Raw genomic sequence first — 20,223 nt, 5'->3', positions numbered from 1 at the left:
ATGTGTAGCATGTCAAGTCTCTTGAGAATATTAGCTCGCTGCATTAACACAAATTTAAAATGATACTTGTACATGAGTACATCACTGAAGAAAGAAAAAAAAACAGAAAAGAAAATACAAGAAATAAAAATACAAGCATACATCTCATAACATACACACGACTAGTGCACTTTGCCTACTGATTATTGAGCATTCAAGCATACAACTCATAACATAAACACGATTAGTGCACTTTTATTATTAATTATTAATTATTGAGCAACGAACTCAGGGGTTGATTTGCCTCATGGCAATGGGCTAAATTTGTGCTGGAGTATTGCAATGAATTCTGGCGAAGTGATGCCACCAATACTGACGGTTGAGGCACAGTATTCGTCTGTTTCATCCTTTGTGATTTTGCCAGCTTTTTCTAGCTTTTGCACTTTAATATAATCCCAATGAGGTGGAAAGTGATCCCTTTCACGGACCTCGGTGTAAGCCTACAATAAACCATTCTATGATCATTTTATGGCTATTTGATTAAAAACTCAAGCATTTTCATCAAGTATTTATCTATTTTTAATAAGTAAAAACAACGAGTCAGTAGAAATCAGTTCTTGTAACAACTAACTATCATTTTCATCAAGTATTTATTTATTTTTAATAAGTAAAAACAATATCATCTTTGCAAAATTCAAGTGAAAGGAATAGGGCCTAAAAGTTGTTTTGATTATATATATTCCTAAAAGAATTTATGAGAAAGAAAATAAAATTATCAGCATAATATGAAGAAGATTAAGATTTAACAGAGTTGTTTCCTATCTTCCTATCTTCATATATTGAACATATAAGCGATATAGCATCATTTTGTTATAACACGTTAAATTGTGTAATTGGAGTAATTTGAAGTTGAAAGCTAAGAGAATGTACATCAGCTCCTCTAAAAGCTAAAATAGGGGCTCAAATCACTAAAAATATAAAAATATGTGCATTATAGACCATTAAAAAAAAGGCAAATAGAAAACTTACTGCATTTTGTATGGAGCCCCATGGGGTAGACCAAGCAACCATGAAGTCACGCACATCTCCTTTAATATTCTTTCCGCGGTATACCCGAGCAGCTTCGCAACCATAAGCTTCCGAGGTTGGATGTGTGTGGAGGAAAGCGACCCACTGGCCGTTGTCGAAGGACCGAGGCGGCTCCTCCTTCTCAACAGAACCATGCCAATCCTGTTTTTGGCCATCCACGATCTCAAGGGTATCCCCAGTAGCATTATAGAGAAGACAAAGTGTGGAAACTCCGTCACCATAATTAAACTTAAGAGTCAATGCATGGTTGAGAGCATTCAAATTTTTGTCTTCTGAATGGATCAGCCTCACTGCTTCTCTTGCTCTATCTTCTTGTGTTATTGTTTTGCCTTTATACCTCGACATAGCTTTTAAGGTTTCATCTGTTATTGGTACTCCAAAAGCACTCATGGTCTTATTTTCTTTCCTTTTTTCCTCTCTTTCTTGTGCTCTTTTTTTTTAAGTGCACTACCTTTTGTGCTCAAATAAATGCTTCTATGTCAGCACATTTATAGTACAAGTGTTGGTGAGGTAAAAAGTTAATTGCTGTGAGGGGTTTGTTTGCAAATATTTTTTACAATAAAAAAGGAGTAAAAAATGATGCAATGTAATTGGTGGAAGGTACACTACCCAACTTTTTGTGATGGGTAGAGAAGTTGTCTCCATTTTTTTTTAAGTCAAAAAACTATATGTTTCATTACATTAGACAAAAAAACCGCAATATAAAGCACTATAGAAAACAAAAAATACACGTTTTCAAAGACGGCGATGTAAAAGCAAAATTCCTTTTTTTTTTAATTAAACGACTTTCACTCTAAATTATTTTAAGCTAATTAGCATTTTGCTCCGTAAACTTTGTATTTCGTTTTAATTTGTCCCCTGAACTCATTTACAGTTTCAATTTGTCCCTTGAACTCATTTACAGTAATGTAGTGATTATCATTTATATAATAAAATCATGGGTACGTATGAAAATACCACCACTTTAAGATTTGCAATATTTGTGTTAAGCAAATTAGTCATGCTCTGAAAAATGATGTATAGTGATTCAATTCATCATTCACTAGATACAATACATCTTTAATCCTTCATGGACTTGTATATATGGCAGCTCTTCTGGAGCTTTGAATTAATTTTAAGCTACCTCAAATGTCTAATACTCGGATAATTTCATTTGCAAGGTATTTCTGGACCTTGAAGACAATTTCATTTGCAAGATACTTCGGGACTTTAAAGACAATTTCATTTGAGTCTTCGTCCTCATAACCGAATTCACGAGATTATTTTCTTTCAAAATAATGAGGGCATTCACAATTCACATAAGTTTTCCAAGAATATTTAAAAGCTCTTAATCTATATGACTATTGATTTGACTACCTTAGCCTTTTCATAATTAGTGTTTTCATACACCAAAAAATTCAAAACTTTCGGATTAGCTGTTGGACTAATGATATCCAAAACTTTTTCCAACAATACATAGTCCTTTAGACTAGTTGGGAGAATAAAGAGATAATAAATTAATATTTTTCTAAGTCTTCTGGAAAAGGAACAATAAGCGAGGATTTGTAATTTAATTTTTACAAAATTTTAATATTTATAAATATGTTTTAATTTAATGTTACAACATTTTATGAATTGGCACCGGTTCTTTCGTTTAAAAAAGGTGAAAGAGAGGAAGTTAGGTGTTGTTTGGCTAGCCACTAATTGGACTATTTGGTTGTTAAGGAATGGGGTGTCTTTCCGGAAGGATAAATGGAGTATTAATGATACCATTTGAAATATTAAGATGATTGTTTGGAGGTGGACATTTTGTGGAAAAATTACACATTCCGATTTTTCTTTTTACGAGTTCTCTAAGGATCCGTTGTTTTTCCTCTCGTAAGTTAATTTGGTTTGTAATTTTTTCTTTTTGGCAGATTATGATCTTATGTTAATTTGTAATGGTTTAGAGAACCCATTGTTCTCTCTTCAATATATCTTGCTTATTGAAAAAAAAATATGCCTACAATATTTATTATATCTATATTATTATAAATATTAACATCACTACAAGAAAATTGACCTATTGTGACACCCAGATTTAGTGACGCTTAATTTTGTCACTACATGTTACTTTTACCTACAGTCATATTACTTTTACCTACTGAGATATTTTATTCTATTAATTTTTTGAATTATTTTATACATTACTTTTACCTACACCCATATTACTTTTACCTACGGCTATATTTTACTTTATTAAATTTTTAAATAATTTTATATTATAAATAAATAATATTTTTTTATAAATTATAAAATTATTATTTTCATTAAAAAAATGTAAAACTTTTTTTTTTCATTGTTAAAACTCAACTTTACTAATTATTAATTAAAAAATTAAAAATTAATTTTAATTATAAAATATATGTTTTTATACTAGTTAGGACAAACAGGTTAATATTGTCATTTTCATTTCAATTTCAGCCTGCAACTTGCTTGTAGAAGCGATGTAAATCTGAAATCGTAGAATTCACCGTAACTCTTTGTTCAATCGCCGCCACCGTCAACTCTCAGTTTAATCGCCGCCACCGTCAACTCTCTGTTTAATCGCCGCCACCGTCAACTCTCTGTTCAATCGCCGCCACACAACTCGACTCTTTCTTTCTAAGGTTTTCTCTCGCCCTCTCAAATTGCACCGAATCGTAATTGTTGAATTGTGTTATCGTAATTGAAATCATTGGAAACCATAACGATATGTATTCACGATTGCTTTCAATTTCTTGTGTAGTTAATTTATGTATCTTGAAATCAATTTACGATTTCGATGGTTTTTATTTTCTTCATCATTAACAGTGTAGTGGTTGTTGTTGTTTGATGATTTGTCAAAGATGAGAAAAATGATTAGAAGTTTTTATTAGGTTAAACCATAGTCAGAGTATTCTAAAATTCATGTCTTATTATTCAGCTATGTCATTTGGATTCAATTCCTACATCTCTGCTTAATTTTCTTCGTCTTCCGGATTTTACTTTTGTCGATATTGGTATCCATCATAATTTGATTGGTGATTTTTGAGTTGTTGAGAAGTTTGGTGTAATGTGTTTAGGTTAGAGTGGCATTGTTCTAGACATGTATGATGTATGTATTAGAATTTAGAGATATAAGTGAAAGTGTTGAGCATGAACTATGACATAGCTGAATAATCTTACCGCGGCTAAATACGAAGAGGCACGGCATCTATAAGTTATTAGGGTTTCATCCTGCCGCGGCTACACTTTGCAAGTTTGTATTTTCTTTAGATAACAAACATTTTCATCAAATTTGTTTAATTTACTTCAAGTTAGTTTGATTTTATGAATTGTTAGTGATTAAGGTTAGGGCTGAAGCATATAGGGGAGAGCAGTATTAATCTGTGGCTCTGAAATACCCGTAGGTTCTCTACAGGGTGCCCTGTCTTTCTTGCCCTTTACATCAATATGGCATCATAGTACGGATTTTGTGCTGTCACCACATTTCCGCCTCCAAACGCCATTACATTGATTTCACAACCATACAATTCATCACTCTCAATTTATCAATTGATTTTCTTCTAATGCATCTAAACTGTAGCCTTAATGTTTGTTATGGAAATTTTAGATATGTAATGATGTTTTGCTTATATGTCTGGTTATATGTCTTGTTGTAATCATCTATGTTGCAATAACTATGGTTTATTAGGGGTTTCATTAGTTTAAACTTGGGTTGTTTAGAAAGTGATGATTAAAGCAGGTACTTCTGATATATGGTTGGTTCGACAGATCTAGTGTTAGTTCTCTTGGTGCAGCATACTAGTTTTGTTGTGCCGAGCATCTGGATCCAAGTAATTGCTCATACAATCAAAGCTTGTGCTACTCTATTTGTTGCATTTGATGTGTGACAGTTTTAATTTATCTGTAATTTTGCTTTTTCATTTGAACTCTCAAACTTTTGGATCCTAACATAAAGGAAGAAGTTGTATGAATTGGCTTTTTAACTTTTTTAGATTTTTGCATTTTCCTTTTTTGCAGTCTGATTCCAAAATTTTACTTTTTATTGTTGTTATCTATAAAAATACTACAGGTCAAGATAGATTTAAAGCTAAATAATTCTTTTTTTAAGATTTATGAAATAATCAATATGTTTGATCACTAGAGTTTCAAAATCTTGGATCTATAATCATTCAAGATCAAGTGTCCATTAACTATTCTTGATCATTGAATGACTATGGAAAGCAAAAGAAAGTGATATTTGATTTTAAAGATGTGATAAGAGTGGTTTAGAGTGACCTAAAGGATCTGGCAAGTGATGCAAATGAAATTTTAATATATTGTGTACAAAGAATTAAAGGATAAGGACTTCAAGAAAGTGAATAGATACAATTAATATTTAGAAAAAGTGAGAATGTAATAGGATTTAAGGGAAACTTTGGGATATTCTTGAAAAAAAGTCATGTTGGGGATGACAAACTCAAGAAAATTTGATTGTAGATTTTGAAAAGATAATTTGTTATTTATGCTCCCACAAAATAGGATGCTCGCGTATGTTAATAAGATGTGAACTGACTGATAACAGGTATCTATGGATAAGGAAAATGGTTCTTCTCAGAAAGCTGAAGACTTCAAATTGAAGAAAAAGAGGAAACGAGAGCGAGAGGTAAGAAGTGTTTCTCAATGTTGTTCTACATACGAATCGACTTGTTTTGTGAGATATAGAAGGTACATAAAATTGCTTGTATGCTTTGTTCCGACTTACATGTTTACTTGATGGAAATATCTACGATGCAGAAAAATATGCATAGAAAGAAACGCAGAAAATTGGAAGCAGCTAGAGAGATGTTGGAGGATGAGGAGCAGAATAAATCATTCAAAAGCAAGTCAAGGTATCAAATAGTGTATACGGTAATTAGTGTTCAATAGACATCTTAATTAACTAAAGTAATATCAATTGTTTCTAGATATCTTAACATGAAAATCCAAGGTAGGGGAGCTAGACGGAGTCAAGAGAGTGACCACAGTCAACTCCAGCCTTCACCTTTGCGAGGTATATTGTTCGAATAGATGCGGTCCTATAATACAATTCTAGTTTAGTGCATCAAGTTTTAAATACAATTCTAGATTTTTAATCTATTTTACTCCAGATATAGGTGTGCATATTGACCAAAAAGGGGATAACACTCCCAGCTATGGAATTCCAAGATATAGTTTGATTAAGATTGAAGAGTCTATATTTCAATGTAGATGTTTATTTTAAAATATGATTTAAAATGAGTTCAAAATATATAAATCAAACATTTTATGGTTGAATGCTTGGAATCACAACATTGTTGACTTATTTAATTTTGGAAGGGACTTGGAGATGACTTGATTGAGGCTGGATTTGTAGTAAACAACTAAAGATGCAATCTTTAACTTTTGAATTACTTTTCATCCTTTTGTCTTCATGATTATTTTTTGGAAACTAAGCTAATTGTTTGATCTCTTAATTACAGCAAGTGCCTTAGGGAGACGGAGAAAGTTGAATGTTGTTCACCATAAAGAACAAGAGATTATTCACATATGCTAGATGTATGGGACATGCCGGCTGGAAACTTTATACTAGTTGATGTAGATCATTTGGGAAATCCTATCGGTTGGGAAGGAAAAACTCTATTGAATGCAATTGGAAGTTTGGTAAGGAGACACCAATGTGCTCCAATCAATTATGTGTGCTGGAGTGATATGCCTGAGAAAAATATTACTGATATGCTTGAACTAATTCAGGTGTTGTATAAATAATAATAATAATAAGTTTGATTTCATTTTAGTTATTGTTAATTTTTCTTGCAATATATCTAACAAAATTATTGATTTGGTAATGGTTCCTTTGACAGACTAAATTTTGTTTTGTTCCCGAATTCACTGAGAGAACAGAGAAAATACTAAAGGATAATATGAGTATTAAGTGGAGGCAATTCAAGTATCATTTGAAGTCAAAGGGATATGACGCTAGTAAGAAAGAAGAAGAAATGGCAAGCTATATTCCTAATAGAAGGGTTGATCCTTCTCAGTATCGTGATTTAGTACATTATTGGTGTTCTGAGGACGGACAGGTATATATATATATATATAATTTCATTAATATTTTGTTCACATAAAAATTATTTATCATATGTTGATTTTATTGTTGACTTTACATATTTACCGGATATAGAAAATCAGTGGCATGAACAAAATGAACCGCAAAAAATATGGGGACATTCATTGCATGGGAACCAAGAATCTTCCAAGCCTAATTCATGAAATGGTTTGTATTTATCAATAACATTTGATTAATTTCTCAATACATACTGGATGAATGATATTATTGTTATAAATGTTAGACAACAAAAGCTGGAGGAGTGCAACCTTCACGGGCACAAATTTACATTGATACTCGAACTAGAAAAGATGGAAGTATTGTGACTGAAAGTGCAGCATATGTGATTGTAAGAATTTTCCTTTCTTTAATATATTTTGATGTATTGTTTAAAATAAATGAATTAGTATTTTAACATTAGCTAACTATAGAAGAAGACTCTCCCCTGGCAGCTACAAGACCTTTCAATGATGTTGTTACAGTAGCTATTATGGCCACTTGATGCAAATTGTCTGTCATAAAATATTTTGATCTTTTTTATGTGTAACCGTTTGGCTTATTTTGCAAATCCCCTTTTAATGCAGAATTTGATTTTAAAATGTCGTGATCTAAGAAAGGTTGCAATAGAGAGTCAAAGAAGAAATAATATTGAGTTCTGCTAATGTCCATTTTTTGCTATTGAGTTATTATTTGTCGTTTTGATAGCATAGGTTGCGAGAAATAATATTGAGTTACATTTGAAAAGTTACTTGTGTTGCATGTAGGAAGAGTTAAAGAAGCTAATGGTAGAGGAGGAAGGCAGCTCACATGATTCTCAAGCCACCAAAGATTCTACAAGCTGGAAGAATGATGCTTATTCAAAGGTTAAAGGACCTGAAAAGAGAGGAAGAGTGCGTTGTCTTGGCAAGCTTCCCCGACATGCTAGTTCTAGCTCCAATGCAGATAATAGAGTTGCAACATTAGAGAATTTGCTTGGAAATCTAGTTTCTGTTCTTCAAATGCGGTTTTCTGAAGATCCACAAGTTAACGAGGTCTTACGAGCTATAGCTGAAGAGGTTTGATTTTGTGTCACCTATTGACCACAATTTAGATTCAAATATATGAAAGTGAAGATACAATACCATTCAAAATTGTAGATTCATACAAAATAGTGGTCTTTCTAGTTATACTTATTCAAATAGAAAATAAGAAAATGTAGTTGAAATTCTTTGTTATTATATTGAAATATTTGAATTTAATTGAAATTAATATAATAGTTTAATTTTAATATTAAGTTAATTAGTCATATTTAAATTGAAATAATAGAAAATGTATTGTAAAATTTTTTACCGAGTAATTGAATTTTAATATTATATTCTTCAATTATAAAAAAAAAAAAAATAATTTATAATTTTATTATATTTTGGTAAATTAAAAAATATTATTTAACAGAGTTCTAGTGACACCTATTAAAACTAAAACTGTAGGTAAAAAGAAAAATATTTGTAACAGTAACCTATGATATAGTGACATTCAGGTAAATATTTGCCCGTAGCTAAAAGCTATCGTGACACTTATTATACCGTAGCATTACACCCCCTTATAATTGACGCTAGGGGTGGGCGTCACTCAATGTCTGCAAGCTTTTTACCTACGGATTATTGACTTTTAGTGACACTTTTTGAGTGTCACAAAAAGTCAATTTTCTTGTAGTGCATGAGTATTTATTTTAATATTTATAAGAATATAAATATAATAACTACTCTTTTTAATTACAAATATGATATTTGTGAGAGGTAAAAAACTCCAACAACGTATCTGACACGACATCATGTATAATGTGTTTGCGAGAGATTTTTCACTTGATAAAATTATGTGTTACGAGGAATATAATCCCTTCAAATCATGTCAAATATATATACTACATAGCTGACAATTTATCTGTAATCCTAAAGAACATTGTGAGGGATTTTACACTTAGAAAAAAGACAGGATTTATCACTCAACAAAAAAGTTATAATATGCGTTTTTGCAAGGAGTCTAAGTTCCTCAAAAAGAAAAAGCATTGCAAGGGATTTTCTTGATTTGTGAAAGGTGATAGAGAATGAACGTGTGAGGAATTACATGTTTGTTCTCATTTTTATTATCGATTAATCTCAACTGTTGGTTAAATCTAATGGTTTGTCTTTACAGGTTCAACATATTGCAAAAATCAATAGTTCTGAAAATATTTGTATTTTTTACTTTATATTCTAATTCAACATTTCACTTTCTTATTCTCTTTTATTTTTATCAAATAACCAATTATCGATGATGTCTAAAATGAGGCAGTAATTAAATGGTTCACCGGTGAACCAGTAAAGACAAACCATTAGATTTAACCAACAGTTGAGATTAATCGATAATAAAAATGAGAACAAACATGTAATTCCTCACACGTTCATTCTCTTCTCTGTTTTGTCTTCAACTTGAAAAAAACTGCAGAAGATAATTGTTAGAAAACTTTTTTTACAAACATCAGATTTAAAACCTTAATAAATCAAAGTTAAAACAATAAAAGATTTAAACCCAGAAAGAAATGTCTTTTCAGTCTCAAACACACCTAGAAAAGTTAATTGAAAAAATGACAGCCATGCATTGGAAAGGTTTTTTTTTATTACCAAACTAATAGTAAGAAGAAGGTTGTTTTACGTTTTTAATTCTGTCAGAGAATTTATTCACAAGATTATTGATACAGTAATTTTGGTAGATCTTAGCATGAAAGACTTTAATCAAAGTTTTCATATAAACACAATTTCCGCAGCAGTAACCCTGACAAGAAGTGTAAATAATGTGAAAAATCTATTTATTCTAACCATGATGAGAGGAAGAGGATGGAGATGTACAATTTTGATTTCTGACATCACACTTAAAGCTTTCATTTTAATTGCAATTTCACTGTCAAATTCAGGCAAAGGTTCAACATAATGTCAAGATTATTTTATGACTATTTAATTCTTTTCTTTTGAATGGACAAGTTTGTTCAATTAAACCAAATATCTGTTGTGCGTAAATCTTTATTTTTCGGTTGATGATTTTTATGTTGAAATATTTGTGGTTTAATTCACGCCGAAAAGTTTGCAGTGGCCGCACTCTGAAACATTCATGGTGGTTGTTGTGCAGATAATGGAGAGTATTTGAAATTAAAAGAAACACGAATCTAGTGTGACAATGATTAATGAGATTATGTGGACTTGTTTTGATCTAATGGTTAGATTGAATGGTACATCATGAGGGACTTAGTTGGTGTCTCACCCTAGAAGCCACCGCCAATTATCATATTCATGGCATAATTTATTTCTTTCTTTCTCTCAGAATAATTAATCAACAAGAACAAAATGAATTGATGAATTGTGACTTTAGGTAAGTAGGTAAGCTTAGACGATCAATTATCACTTTGTTGTCTATTCAAAGCGTGGCTCGCGTGTGTATTATAATATTATTATTTTCTCTTGTCATAACAAAAAATACAATTGATACAAAAAAGCCAAAAATGTATATGCTCATAATTAAGTGTGAAAACATAACTGGTCACGCAGACAAGAGATGATACTCCTATAATATATTTAAATTTATCTAGCAATGCGACAAAAATAATGTCGACATTTTCTATCCTATTTGGAATAATGGAAGGGACCACGATGACACAACCATCTAGACAACAACAAATATAATATTCCTAGGCCAACTAAGGAGACAACATCAATAATAGAATTGATAGAGAATGAACGTGTGAGGAATTACATGTTTGTTCTCATTTTTATTATCGATTAATCTCAACTGTTGGTTAAATCTAATGGTTTGTCTTTACTGGTTCAACATATTGCAAAAATCAATAGTTCTGAAAATATTTGTATTTTTTACTTTATATTCTAATTCAACATTTCACTTTCTTATTCTCTTTTATTTTTATCAAATTACCAATTATCGATGATGTCTAAAATGAGGCAGTAATTAAATGGTTCACCGGTGAACCAGTAAAGCCAAACCATTAGATTTAACCAACAGTTGAGATTAATCGATAATAAAAATAAGAACAAACATGTAATTCCTCACACGTTCATTCTCTTCTCTGTTTTGTATTCAACTTAAAAAAAACTGAAGAAGATAATTGTTAGAAAGCTTTTTTTTTTACAAACATCAGATTTAAAACCTTAATAAATCAAAGTTAAAACAATAATAGATTTAAACCCATAAAGAAATGTCTTTTAAGTCTCAAACACACCTAGAAAAGTTAATTGAAAAAATGACAGCAATGCATTGGAAAGGTTTTTTTTTATTACCAAACTAATAGTAAGAAGAAGGTTGTTTTACTTTTTTAATTCTGTCAGAGAATTTATTCACAAGGTTACTAATACATTAATTTTTGTAGATCTTAGCATGAAAGACTTTAATCAAAGTTTTCATATAAACACAATTTCCGCAGCAGTAACCCTGACAAGAAGTGTAAATAATGTAAAAAATCTATTTATTCTAACCATGATGAGAGGAAGAGGATGGAGATGCATAATTTTGATTTCTGACATCACAATTAAAGCTTTCATTTTAATTGCAATTTCACTGTCAAATTCAGGCAAAGGTTCAACATAATGTCAAGATTATTTTATGACTATTTAATTCTTTTCTTTTGAATGGACAAGTTTGTTCGATTAAACCAAATATCTGTTGTGCGTAAATCTTAATTTTTCGGTTGATGATTTTTATGTTGAAATATTTGTGGTTTAACTCACGCCGAAAAGTTTGCAGTGGCCGCACTCTGAAACATTCATGGTGGTTGTTGTGCAGATAATGGAGAGTATTTGAAATTAAAAGAAACACGAATCTAGTGTGACAATGATTAATGAGATTATGTGGACTTGTTTTGATCTAATGGTTAGATTGAATGGTACATCATGAGGGACTTAGTTGGTGTCTCACCCTAGAAGCCACCGCCAATTATCATATGCATGGCATAATTTATTTTTGTCTTTCTCTCAGAATAATTAATCAACAAGAACAAAATGAATTGATGAATTAGGACTTTAGGTAAGTAGATAAGCTTAGACGATCAATTATCACTTTGTTGTCTATTCAAAGCGTGGCTCGCGTGTGTATTATAATATTATTATTTTCTCTTGTCATAACAAAAAATACAATTGATACAAAAAAGCCAAAAATGTATATGCTCATAATTAAGTGTGAAAACATAACTGGTCACACAGACAATAGATGATACTCCTATAATATATTTAAATTTATCTAGCAATGCGACCAAAATAATGTCGACATTTTCCATCCTATTTGGAATAATGGAAGGGACCACGATGACACAACCATCTAGACAACAACAAATATAATATTCCTAGGCCAACTAAGGTGACAACATCAATAATAGAATTGATAGAGAATGAACGTGTGAGGAATTACATGTTTGTTCTCATTTTTATTATCTATTAATCTCAACTGTTGGTTAAATCTAATGGTTTGTCTTTACAGGGTCAACATGTTGCAAAAATCAATAGTTCTAAAAATATTTGTATTTTTTAGTTTATATTCTAATTCAACATTTCACCTTCTTAATCTCTTTTATTTTTATCAAATTACCAATTATCAGTGATGTTTAAAATGAGGCAGTAATTAAATGGTTCACTGGTGAACCAGTAAAGACAAACCATTAGATTTATCCAACAGTTGAGATTAATCGATAATAAGAATAAGAACAAACATGTAATTCCTCACACGTTCATTCTCTTCTCTGTTTTGTATTCAACTTAAAAAAAACTGAAGAAGATAATTGTTAGAAAGCTTTTTTTTTTACAAACATCAGATTTAAAACTTTAATAAATCAAAGTTAAAACAATAATAGATTTAAACCCATAAAGAAATGTCTTTTAAGTCTCAAACACACCTAGAAAAGTTAATTGAAAAAATGACAGCAATGCATTGAAAGGTTTTTTTTTTATTACCAAACTAATAGTAAGAAGAAGGTTGTTTTACGTTTTTAATTTTGTCAGAGAATTTATTCACAAGGTTATTAATACATTAATTTTTGTAGATCTTAGCATGAAAGACTTTAATCAAAGTTTTCATATAAACACAATTTCCGCAGCAGTAACCCTGACAAGAAGTGTAAATAATGTGAAAAATCTATTTCTTCTAACCATGATGAGAGGAAGAGGATGGAGATGCATAATTTTGATTTCTGACATCACAATTAAAGCTTTCATTTTAATTGCAATTTCACTGTCAAATTCAGGCAAAGGTTCAACATAATGTCAAGATTATTTTATGACTATTTAATTCTTTTCTTTTGAATGGACAAGTTTGTTCGATTAAACCAAATATCTGTTGTGCGTAAATATTTATTTTTCGGTTGATGATTTTTATGTTGAAATATTTGTGGTTTAACTCACGCCGAAAAGTTTGCAGTGGCCGCACTTTGAAACATCCATGGTGGTTGTTGTGCAGATAATGGAGAGTATTTGAAATTAAAAGAAACACGAATCTAGTGTGACAATGATTAATGAGATTATGTGGACTTGTTTTGATCTAATGGTTAGATTGAATGGTACATCATGAGGGACTTAGTTGGTGTCTCACCCTAGAAGCCACCGCCAATTATCATATGCATGGCATAATTTATTTTTGTCTTTCTCTCAGAATAATTAATCAACAAGAACAAAATGAATTGATGAATTAGGACTTTAAGTAAGTAGGTAAGCTTAGACGATCAATTATCACTTTGTTGTCTATTCAAAGCGTGGCTCGCGTGGGTATTATAATATTATTATTTTCTCTTGTCATAACAAAAAATACAATTGATACAAAAAACCCAAAAATGTATATGCTCATAATTAAGTGTGAAAACATAACTGGTCACACAGACAATAGATGATACTCCTATAATATATATAAATTATCTAGCAATGCGACCAAAATAATGTCGACATTTTCAATCCTATTTGGAATAATGGAAGGGACCACGATTACACAACCATCTAGACAACAACAAATATAATATTCCTAGGCCAACTAAGGAGACAACATCAATAATAGAATTGATAGAGAATGAACGTGTGAGGAATTACATGTTTGTTCTCATTTTTATTATCTATTAATCTCAACTGTTGGTTAAATCTAATGGTTTGTCTTTACAGGGTCAACATGTTGCAAGAATCAATAGTTCCAAAAATATTTTATTTTTTAGTTTATATTCTAATTCAACATTTCACCTTCTTAATCTCTTTTATTTTTATCAAATTACCAATTATCAGTGATGTTTAAAATGAGGCAGTAATTAAATGGTTCACTGGTGAACCAGTAAAGACAAACCATTAGATTTAACCAACAATATCGATATTAAAAATAAGAACAAACATGTAATTCCTCACACGTTCATTCTCTTTTCTGTTTTGTCTTCAACTTAAAAAAAACTGAAGAAGATAATTGTTAGAAAGCTTTTTTTTTACAAACATCAGATTTAAAACTTTAATAAATCAAAGTTAAAACAATAATAGATTTAAACCCATAAAGAAATGACTTTTAAGTCTCAAGCACACCTAGAAAAGTTAGTTGAAAAAATGACAGCCATGCATTTGAAAGGTTTTTTTTATTACCAAAATAATAGTAAGAAGAAGGTTGTTTTACGTTTTTAATTCTGTCAGAGAATTTATTCACAAGGTTACTAATACAATAATTTTTGTAGATCTTAGCATGAAAGACTTTAATCAAAGTTTTCATATAAACACAATTTCCGCAGCAGTAACCCTGACAAGAAGTGTAAATAATGTAAAAAATCTATTTATTCTAACCATGATGAGAGGAAGAGGATGGAGATGCATAATTTTGATTTCTGACATCACAATTAAAGCTTTCATTTTAATTGCAATTTCACTGTCAAATTCAGGCAAAGGTTCAACATAATGTCAAGATTATTTTATGACTATTTAATTCTTTTCTTTTGAATGGAAAAGTTTGTTCAATTAAACCAAATATCTGTTGTGCGTGAATCTTTATTTTTCGGTTGATGATTTTTATGTTGAAATATTTGTGGTTTAACTCACGCCGAAAAGTTTGCAGTGGCCGCACTCTGAAACATTCATGGTGGTTGTTGTGCAGATAATGGAGAGTATTTGAAATTAAAAGAAACACGAATCTAGTATGACAATGATTAATGAGCTTATGTGGACTTGTTTTGATCTAATGGTTAGATTGAATGGTACACCATGAGGGACTTAGTTGGTGTCTCACCCTAGAAGCCACCGCCAATTATCATATGCATGGCATAATTTATTTTTGTCTTTCTCTCAGAATAATTAATCAACAAGAACAAAATGAATTGATGAATTGTGACTTTAGGTAAGTAGGTAAGCTTAGACGATCAATTATCACTTTGTTGTCTATTCAAAGCGTGGCTCGCGTGGGTATTATAATATTATTATTTTCTCTTGTCATAACAAAAAATACAATTGATACAAAAAAGCCAAAAATGTATATGCTCATAATTAAGTGTGAAAACATAACTGGTCACGCAGACAAGAGATGATACTCCTATAATATATTTAAATTTATCTAGCAATGCGACAAAAATAATGTCGACATTTTCTATCCTATTTGGAATAATGGAAGGGACCACGATGACACAACCATCTAGACAACAACAAATATAATATTCCTAGGCCAACTAAGGAGACAACATCAATAATAGAATTGATAGAGAATGAACGTGTGAGGAATTACATGTTTGTTCTCATTTTTATTATCGATTAATCTCAACTGTTGGTTAAATCTAATGGTTTGTCTTTACTGGTTCAACATATTGCAAAAATCAATAGTTCTGAAAATATTTGTATTTTTTACTTTATATTCTAATTCAACATTTCACTTTCTTATTCTCTTTTATTTTTATCAAATTACCAATTATCGATGATGTCTAAAATGAGGCAGTAATTAAATGGTTCACCGGTGAACCAGTAAAGCCAAACCATTAGATTTAACCAACAGTTGAGATTAATCGATAATAAAAATAAGAACAAACATGTAATTCCTCACACGTTCATTCTCTTCTCTGTTTTGTATTCAACTTAAAAAAAACTGAAGAAGATAATTGTTAGAAAGCTTTTTTTTTTACAAACATCAGATTTAAAACCTTAATAAATCAAAGTTAAAACAATAATAGATTTAAACCCATAAAGAAATGTCTTTTAAGTCTCAAACACACCTAGAAAAGTTAATTGAAAAAATGACAGCAATGCATTGGAAAGGTTTTTTTTTATTACCAAACTAATAGTAAGAAGAAGGTTGTTTTACTTTTTTAATTCTGTCAGAGAATTTATTCACAAGGTTACTAATACATTAATTTTTGTAGATCTTAGCATGAAAGACTTTAATCAAAGTTTTCATATAAACACAATTTCCGCAGCAGTAACCCTGACAAGAAGTGTAAATAATGTAAAAAATCTATTTATTCTAACCATGATGAGAGGAAGAGGATGGAGATGCATAATTTTGATTTCTGACATCACAATTAAAGCTTTCATTTTAATTGCAATTTCACTGTCAAATTCAGGCAAAGGTTCAACATAATGTCAAGATTATTTTATGACTATTTAATTCTTTTCTTTTGAATGGACAAGTTTGTTCGATTAAACCAAATATCTGTTGTGCGTAAATCTTAATTTTTCGGTTGATGATTTTTATGTTGAAATATTTGTGGTTTAACTCACGCCGAAAAGTTTGCAGTGGCCGCACTCTGAAACATTCATGGTGGTTGTTGTGCAGATAATGGAGAGTATTTGAAATTAAAAGAAACACGAATCTAGTGTGACAATGATTAATGAGATTATGTGGACTTGTTTTGATCTAATGGTTAGATTGAATGGTACATCATGAGGGACTTAGTTGGTGTCTCACCCTAGAAGCCACCGCCAATTATCATATGCATGGCATAATTTATTTTTGTCTTTCTCTCAGAATAATTAATCAACAAGAACAAAATGAATTGATGAATTAGGACTTTAGGTAAGTAGATAAGCTTAGACGATCAATTATCACTTTGTTGTCTATTCAAAGCGTGGCTCGCGTGTGTATTATAATATTATTATTTTCTCTTGTCATAACAAAAAATACAATTGATACAAAAAAGCCAAAAATGTATATGCTCATAATTAAGTGTGAAAACATAACTGGTCACACAGACAATAGATGATACTCCTATAATATATTTAAATTTATCTAGCAATGCGACCAAAATAATGTCGACATTTTCCATCCTATTTGGAATAATGGAAGGGACCACGATGACACAACCATCTAGACAACAACAAATATAATATTCCTAGGCCAACTAAGGTGACAACATCAATAATAGAATTGATAGAGAATGAACGTGTGAGGAATTACATGTTTGTTCTCATTTTTATTATCTATTAATCTCAACTGTTGGTTAAATCTAATGGTTTGTCTTTACAGGGTCAACATGTTGCAAAAATCAATAGTTCTAAAAATATTTGTATTTTTTAGTTTATATTCTAATTCAACATTTCACCTTCTTAATCTCTTTTATTTTTATCAAATTACCAATTATCAGTGATGTTTAAAATGAGGCAGTAATTAAATGGTTCACTGGTGAACCAGTAAAGACAAACCATTAGATTTATCCAACAGTTGAGATTAATCGATAATAAGAATAAGAACAAACATGTAATTCCTCACACGTTCATTCTCTTCTCTGTTTTGTATTCAACTTAAAAAAAACTGAAGAAGATAATTGTTAGAAAGCTTTTTTTTTTACAAACATCAGATTTAAAACTTTAATAAATCAAAGTTAAAACAATAATAGATTTAAACCCATAAAGAAATGTCTTTTAAGTCTCAAACACACCTAGAAAAGTTAATTGAAAAAATGACAGCAATGCATTGAAAGGTTTTTTTTTTATTACCAAACTAATAGTAAGAAGAAGGTTGTTTGACGTTTTTAATTTTGTCAGAGAATTTATTCACAAGGTTATTAATACATTAATTTTTGTAGATCTTAGCATGAAAGACTTTAATCAAAGTTTTCATATAAACACAATTTCCGCAGCAGTAACCCTGACAAGAAGTGTAAATAATGTGAAAAATCTATTTCTTCTAACCATGATGAGAGGAAGAGGATGGAGATGCATAATTTTGATTTCTGACATCACAATTAAAGCTTTCATTTTAATTGCAATTTCACTGTCAAATTCAGGCAAAGGTTCAACATAATGTCAAGATTATTTTATGACTATTTAATTCTTTTCTTTTGAATGGACAAGTTTGTTCGATTAAACCAAATATCTGTTGTGCGTAAATATTTATTTTTCGGTTGATGATTTTTATGTTGAAATATTTGTGGTTTAACTCACGCCGAAAAGTTTGCAGTGGCCGCACTTTGAAACATCCATGGTGGTTGTTGTGCAGATAATGGAGAGTATTTGAAATTAAAAGAAACACGAATCTAGTGTGACAATGATTAATGAGATTATGTGGACTTGTTTTGATCTAATGGTTAGATTGAATGGTACATCATGAGGGACTTAGTTGGTGTCTCACCCTAGAAGCCACCGCCAATTATCATATGCATGGCATAATTTATTTTTGTCTTTCTCTCAGAATAATTAATCAACAAGAACAAAATGAATTGATGAATTAGGACTTTAAGTAAGTAGGTAAGCTTAGACGATCAATTATCACTTTGTTGTCTATTCAAAGCGTGGCTTGCGTGGGTATTATAATATTATTATTTTCTCTTGTCATAACAAAAAATACAATTGATACAAAAAACCCAAAAATGTATATGCTCATAATTAAGTGTGAAAACATAACTGGTCACACAGACAATAGATGATACTCCTATAATATATATAAATTATCTAGCAATGCGACCAAAATAATGTCGACATTTTCAATCCTATTTGGAATAATGGAAGGGACCACGATTACACAACCATCTAGACAACAACAAATATAATATTCCTAGGCCAACTAAGGAGACAACATCAATAATAGAGTTGATAGAGAATGAACGTGTGAGGAATTACATGTTTGTTCTCATTTTTATTATCTATTAATCTCAACTGTTGGTTAAATCTAATGGTTTGTCTTTACAGGGTCAACATGTTGCAAGAATCAATAGTTCCAAAAATATTTTATTTTTTAGTTTATATTCTAATTCAACATTTCACCTTCTTAATCTCTTTTATTTTTATCAAATTACCAATTATCAGTGATGTTTAAAATGAGGCAGTAATTAAATGGTTCACTGGTGAACCAGTAAAGACAAACCATTAGATTTAACCAACAATATCGATATTAAAAATAAGAACAAACATGTAATTCCTCACACGTTCATTCTCTTTTCTGTTTTGTCTTCAACTTAAAAAAAACTGAAGAAGATAATTGTTAGAAAGCTTTTTTTTTACAAACATCAGATTTAAAACTTTAATAAATCAAAGTTAAAACAATAATAGATTTAAACCCATAAAGAAATGACTTTTAAGTCTCAAGCACACCTAGAAAAGTTAGTTGAAAAAATGACAGCCATGCATTTGAAAGGTTTTTTTTATTACCAAAATAATAGTAAGAAGAAGGTTGTTTTACGTTTTTAATTCTGTCAGAGAATTTATTCACAAGGTTACTAATACAATAATTTTTGTAGATCTTAGCATGAAAGACTTTAATCAAAGTTTTCATATAAACACAATTTCCGCAGCAGTAACCCTGACAAGAAGTGTAAATAATGTAAAAAATCTATTTATTCTAACCATGATGAGAGGAAGAGGATGGAGATGCATAATTTTGATTTCTGACATCACAATTAAAGCTTTCATTTTAATTGCAATTTCACTGTCAAATTCAGGCAAAGGTTCAACATAATGTCAAGATTATTTTATGACTATTTAATTCTTTTCTTTTGAATGGACAAGTTTGTTCAATTAAACCAAATATCTGTTGTGCGTGAATCTTTATTTTTCGGTTGATGATTTTTATGTTGAAATATTTGTGGTTTAACTCACGCCGAAAAGTTTGCAGTGGCCGCACTCTGAAAC

General features: G+C 30.4%; 2 protein-coding genes across 3 annotated transcripts; one reads left to right on the top strand and one right to left on the bottom strand.

Moving 5' to 3' along the window:
• Positions 1-17: 17 nt before the first annotated feature.
• On the bottom strand, positions 18-1,535 carry LOC131637842 (23 kDa jasmonate-induced protein-like). The gene is made up of 2 exons (XM_058908414.1): positions 1,009-1,535; positions 18-479 (listed from the first exon to the last, which is right to left on the bottom strand). Exons 1-2 carry the CDS (start codon positions 1,456-1,458, stop codon positions 285-287), a joined length of 645 nt encoding a protein of 214 aa, XP_058764397.1. The 5' UTR covers positions 1,459-1,535; the 3' UTR covers positions 18-284.
• A 1,974-nt stretch (positions 1,536-3,509) lies between these two features.
• Positions 3,510-8,287, top strand: LOC131637836 (uncharacterized). 2 transcript variants are annotated; one of them, XM_058908410.1, is made up of 9 exons: positions 3,510-3,695; positions 5,630-5,695; positions 5,827-5,921; positions 5,997-6,082; positions 6,531-6,801; positions 6,912-7,130; positions 7,232-7,324; positions 7,401-7,505; positions 7,921-8,287. In XM_058908410.1, exons 5-9 carry the CDS (start codon positions 6,598-6,600, stop codon positions 8,215-8,217), a joined length of 918 nt encoding a protein of 305 aa, XP_058764393.1. In that variant the 5' UTR covers positions 3,510-3,695; positions 5,630-5,695; positions 5,827-5,921; positions 5,997-6,082; positions 6,531-6,597; the 3' UTR covers positions 8,218-8,287. The 2 variants fall into 2 exon arrangements, with proteins under 2 accessions (XP_058764393.1, XP_058764392.1); XM_058908409.1 differs by having other exon boundaries at positions 5,615-5,695.
• The last annotated feature ends 11,936 nt before the right edge of the window (positions 8,288-20,223 follow it).

The sequence above is a fragment of the Vicia villosa genome, unplaced genomic scaffold, assembly GCF_029867415.1.
Source record: "Vicia villosa cultivar HV-30 ecotype Madison, WI unplaced genomic scaffold, Vvil1.0 ctg.002096F_1_1, whole genome shotgun sequence".
Taxonomy (NCBI): Eukaryota; Viridiplantae; Streptophyta; class Magnoliopsida; order Fabales; family Fabaceae; genus Vicia; species Vicia villosa.
This window is presented reverse-complemented; position numbering and strand designations above follow the sequence as displayed.

What these genes read in the sequence shown, in the direction of transcription:
- LOC131637842 (XM_058908414.1), bottom strand. Translation starts at nt 1,458, where the DNA reads ATGAGTGCTTTTGGAGTACCAATAACAGATGAAACCTTAAAAGCTATG. An exon ending in GGGGCTCCATACAAAATGCA is followed by an intron (nt 480 to 1,008) that starts GTAAGTTTTCTA and finishes GGTTTATTGTAG; the next exon opens with GCTTACACCGAGGTCCGTGA.
- LOC131637836 (XM_058908410.1), top strand. Translation starts at nt 6,598, where the DNA reads ATGCTAGATGTATGGGACATGCCGGCTGGAAACTTTATACTAGTTGAT. An exon ending in CAAGCCTAATTCATGAAATG is followed by an intron (nt 7,325 to 7,400) that starts GTTTGTATTTAT and finishes TATAAATGTTAG; the next exon opens with ACAACAAAAGCTGGAGGAGT. An exon ending in AAAGTGCAGCATATGTGATT is followed by an intron (nt 7,506 to 7,920) that starts GTAAGAATTTTC and finishes TGTTGCATGTAG; the next exon opens with GAAGAGTTAAAGAAGCTAAT.